Raw genomic sequence first — 4,465 nt, 5'->3', positions numbered from 1 at the left:
GTTGAATGGTAATACATACGAAACTCATCTAGAAGAACCTATTGGTATATGTTAAGTATTAGTTAAGTATCGGGATGTAATGATGGAGCCCATTGAACGTCTGTATAAAGAAAAGCAAATCTTGTCGGCTAGAGCTATTTGTTATATAAATAATGATAACCCTTGGGTACCAGTGAGGTTATTCAATGCAAATGATTATGATGTCTTTGTTTATAAAAACACATCGGTTGGTGACTTAGTTCCAGTAAGAGTGGTTGAGACTGAGAGAGTATCCCAAACACCCAATATTTGCCCAGAGTTACCACCTCATGTTCTGGACTTGTGAGGAGTTGGATCGAGAGCAATCTAGGCAGATCGAGCACTTACTTACAAGACATCATGATCTGTTTGCCTCTTCGTCTGCAGATCTTGGAAAAACAGGACTTGTGAAACACACAATAAATGTTGGCCACGCTGAACCAATAAAGCAAAGACCCAGACGGGTGGCAATTCACCAAAGGATAGAGATGGATAAGATGGTAGAGGACATGATGGCCAATGAGATTTTGAACCATCAAGTGGGCCCTGGGCTAGTCCAGTGGTGTTAGTGAAGAAGTCTGAAGGAAGTTTGAGATTTTGTGTGGACTATAGGAAATTAAACTCTTTGACTGTTAAGGACGCATACCCCTTACCCTGTATTGATGAGACGTTGGATACACCGTCTGGTGTTCAGTGGCTGTCGACCATGGATTTAGAAAGTGGCTACTGGCAGATCGAGGTGGACCCAAGTGATCGACCAAAAACCTCGTTTACAACTTTTAAAGGCCTTTACTAGTTTAAAGTCATGCCCTTTGGTTTATGTAACGCACCAGGAACCTTTGAGAGGCTAATGGAATCTGTTCTTCAAGGATTGCAATGGGAAGTTTGTTTGGTGTATCTTGACGACATAATTATTTTTTCGAAAATAGTGTTTAACCGATTACGAGAGGCTGGTCTGAAACTGAAGGCTTCAAAGTGTTATTTGTTTCGTGATGAAGTGAAATATTTAGGACATGTTGTGTCAGCTGATGGGATCTCAAAAGATCCAGCCAAGATTCAATGTGTTAAAACCTGTAAAAGACCTATAAATTTAACCGAAGTGCACAGTTTTGTGGGGTTGTGTAGTTACTATCGGAGATTCATTCCACAATTTTCAGCTATAGCTAAACCTTTAAATAGACTCACTGAAAAGGGTAGAGAGTTTATTTGGGCAAAAGAGTGTGAGGAAGCCTTCAATACCCTTAAGCACAAACTTACTGAAAGTCCTGTTCTGGCGTATCCTGACCTAAACAAGCCTTTCATTGTGGATACTGATGCTAGTGGTTATGGAATTGGAGCTGTGGTGTTTTTGATGGAGTAGAACGTGTCATAGCTTATGGTAGTCGTTCCCTCACTAAAGCTGAGAGAAATTATTGTGTTACGCGTAAAGAACTTTTGGCCGTTGTGTACTTCGTGAAATACTTTAAGGCCTATCTCTATGGAAAATAATTTACTCTCAGAACAGATCATGGAGCATTAAGGTGGCTGTTAAACTTTAAAAATCCCGAAGGTCAGGTAGCACGTTGGATCGAACAGTTAGCCCAATTTAATTTTGAAGTTATACATAGAGCAGGCCGAGTACATAATAACGCCGATGCGTTGAGTCGAAGACCATGTGTTCAGTGTGGAGTTGGTGATGAAAATACAGAAGAATGTGACGGGTTAGTAGGACTTATAGGTATTGATACTAATGTCATAAGGAAGATGCAAGGAGATGAAAAAAGAGGTTGGTTCCATTAAGACCTGGGTTGAATCGAGAATTAAACCAAAGTGGAGAGATGTATCTCCCAAGAGCCCGTGTGTAAAGAAAGTTTTAACAAAGTGGGATTCCTTGTTAATTGAAGATGGAGTTCTGATCCTGGAGCAAACTAAGTTTGATGTTGTATTGAAACGTGTTGTGGTTCCAGAAAGCAGACAGAAAGAGGTTTTGCACCTTACACATGACTTGCCCACAGGAGCTCATCTTGGAATCAGTAAGACAGAGGAGAAAATTAAACAAGGTTATTACTGGCCAGGGTTGAAGCAGGATGTACAAGATTATATAAATTCGTGTAAATAATGTGCTGCGATAAAGATGAGGAAGAGAAAGGCACCATTGTCCTCCTATGCTGCAGGTGCGCCCTTTGAGAGGATTGCAATAGATATCGTTGGACGGATTGATCCACCCACGGAGAGCGGAAACCGTTATATTCTCGTTATCTGTGATTATTTTACTAAATTTGCTGATGCTTTCCCAATAAAAGATATTGAGGCAAGAACCGTGGCAACTACTCTAGTGGAAAAGTTTATCTTGTCTTTTGGAATTCCAAGACAAATTCATAGTGATCAAGGCACACAATTCGAAAGTTCCGTGTTCCAAGAAATGTGTCGTATGTTAGGAATTCATAAAACATTCGTCGTTCGTACAACAGAAGGGTGACCATTGGGATACGTATTTACCATATGTGATGTATGCCTACAGAACCAGTAAACACGACACCTCTGGTGTTACACCTAATTACGCCATGTTTGGAAGAGAGTTCAACACTCCGCTCGTACTTCAGTTTGGTCGCCCACCACAGACAGTAAAAGAGCAACATGTGTGGAATAAAACTTTAAGGGACAGGCTCATCTTTTGTCACCAATTTGTTCGTGACCAGATCCAGGTAGAGACTAAACGTCAGAAAAACTATTATGATCACAGGAATGGAAAAGACGATCTGAAATCAGGTGATAAAGTGTGGCTTTTTACACCAACATTGACGCCCAGTATTCCCAACAAATTCGCGAAACGATGGAAAGAACCATTTGAAGTTGTGCGAAAGCTCAGTGACATAACGTATGAGATTGAAGATGGTACCTTCTAGACGTAAACAGGTGGTTCATGTAGATGGGTTAAGTATATACAACCAACGTGACGAAGAATCTGACAGTGATGCACCATGTGAACCGATAGACGACTTCCTTGATAGTGACGACAATGTAGATGCCGATAGAGATGCGTCATGTGAACCGATAGATGACTCTCCTGACAGTGACTATTGTGATAGTAATGTGGGTGGCGATAATGCGGAATCGTTAAATGTCCAGGGTTTTGCTCCTGTAACCTCTAGGTATGAAAGAGTACGCCGACAACCTGCTTATCTCGACACATATGTAATGTGTGTTTCTTCTATTCCAAGGAAGTTGGGCGAGGATGATGAGAAGAAGAAGCATGATAATAGGAAGATGGGCGAGAGGAAGAAGGATGATGAGAAGAAGAAGGATGATGAGAGGAAGAAGGATGAGAAGAAGAAGGGTGGTGATAGGAAGAAGGACGAGAGGAAGAAGGACGTTGGGAAGAAGGATGATGAGAGGAGACAGGATTACCAGAATGATGACCAGGTTGTTGAGAAGAAGCTTGACAAGAAGGATGGTGCGAAAAAGAAGGATGATTACAAGACGAAGGATGATAGCGATATAGATGATGGGAAGAAGGCTAATAGAGAGATAGATGACGAGAAAAGGGTTGATGAAGATATAGATGGTGGGGATAAGGATGATAGTGATGGAGAAGATAAAAGATTTAGAATGGAAGATAAAGGTGGTTTGTTGAGGATGATAAGGCTGGACAAAGAGTTGGGTGGTGCGCCTAATCTTAATTTCTCTTTATATAGTGATATTAGTGAAGAGAGTAGTGCAGGTGGAGACTCTTTGGAAACGTCGGGTGATGGTGAGGAAGTAGAGGAGAAAGAAGGAGGGAAAGTGGATAGAGCTACAGAGACGAAAGTGGAGACAGGGGAAACGGGGACGCAGTGTTGTATGGTGAGGTATAAGAAGATTGTGGAAGTAGAGAGTATGACGGAGGATGGGGAGAGCAGGACAGTGAGAGTAGAGACGGATTTTCTCGCTATATAAACACAAGCAGACGAATGATTCTTCAGAAAGAAAGAGAGAAAGAGATTGTGCTCTCAGCAGGTTAGAAATCTTTCTCTATGAGCTATACCCCGAAGGTCCCATGTGACTAGCTTTATCGGCGGTACCTCATTACCCAATTTTTATCGGGCGGTCCTTTGTGATTATTCTTACCGGTGTTAATTCTTTTATTCGGCATTTTCTGAATGATCCTTTGTGATTTGTGTTGTTCCAGTATAATTTAGTGCTTGTGTGGTATTTTTAACGTGTGTGCCACCCCAAATATTTTGGGCTATTGTGCATTGTTTTTATTATACGTGATTGTGATTTTGTGCCACTTTGTGAATATGACAGTGCTTTGGTTCGTGGTTCCTATTTTAGACCAATTCAATTTGTGTATAGGACTGTGCTATGTGATTCATGTTATGCAATTTGTGTCTCGTAGCAGCGCCCATTTATTTTTATTAACACCATTTTTCATAAAGTGTATTGTTGTATTTGAATGTAGATAATTGATATTTTCATATATAAAGTT

The 4,465-nt window shown here is 40.8% G+C and overlaps 1 protein-coding gene across 1 annotated transcript in view; it reads left to right on the top strand.

Annotated features, from left to right (window-relative positions):
* Positions 1–4,465, top strand: part of LOTGIDRAFT_173364 (hypothetical protein) — a gene marked incomplete at both ends in the record, with an annotated part of 8,894 nt that overhangs the window by 1,946 nt on the left and 2,483 nt on the right. Inside the window, one exon of the mRNA XM_009050842.1 lies at positions 2,927–3,845. Coding sequence (XP_009049090.1) covers positions 2,927–3,845 — 919 coding nt within the window. The remainder of the gene's footprint in view (positions 1–2,926; positions 3,846–4,465) is intronic.

Source organism: Lottia gigantea (genome assembly GCF_000327385.1).
Source record: "Lottia gigantea unplaced genomic scaffold LOTGIsca_157, whole genome shotgun sequence".
NCBI classification, from domain to species: domain Eukaryota; kingdom Metazoa; phylum Mollusca; class Gastropoda; family Lottiidae; genus Lottia; species Lottia gigantea.
Note: the sequence above shows the minus strand (reverse complement) of the source record. Positions and strands in the feature narration are given on the sequence as shown.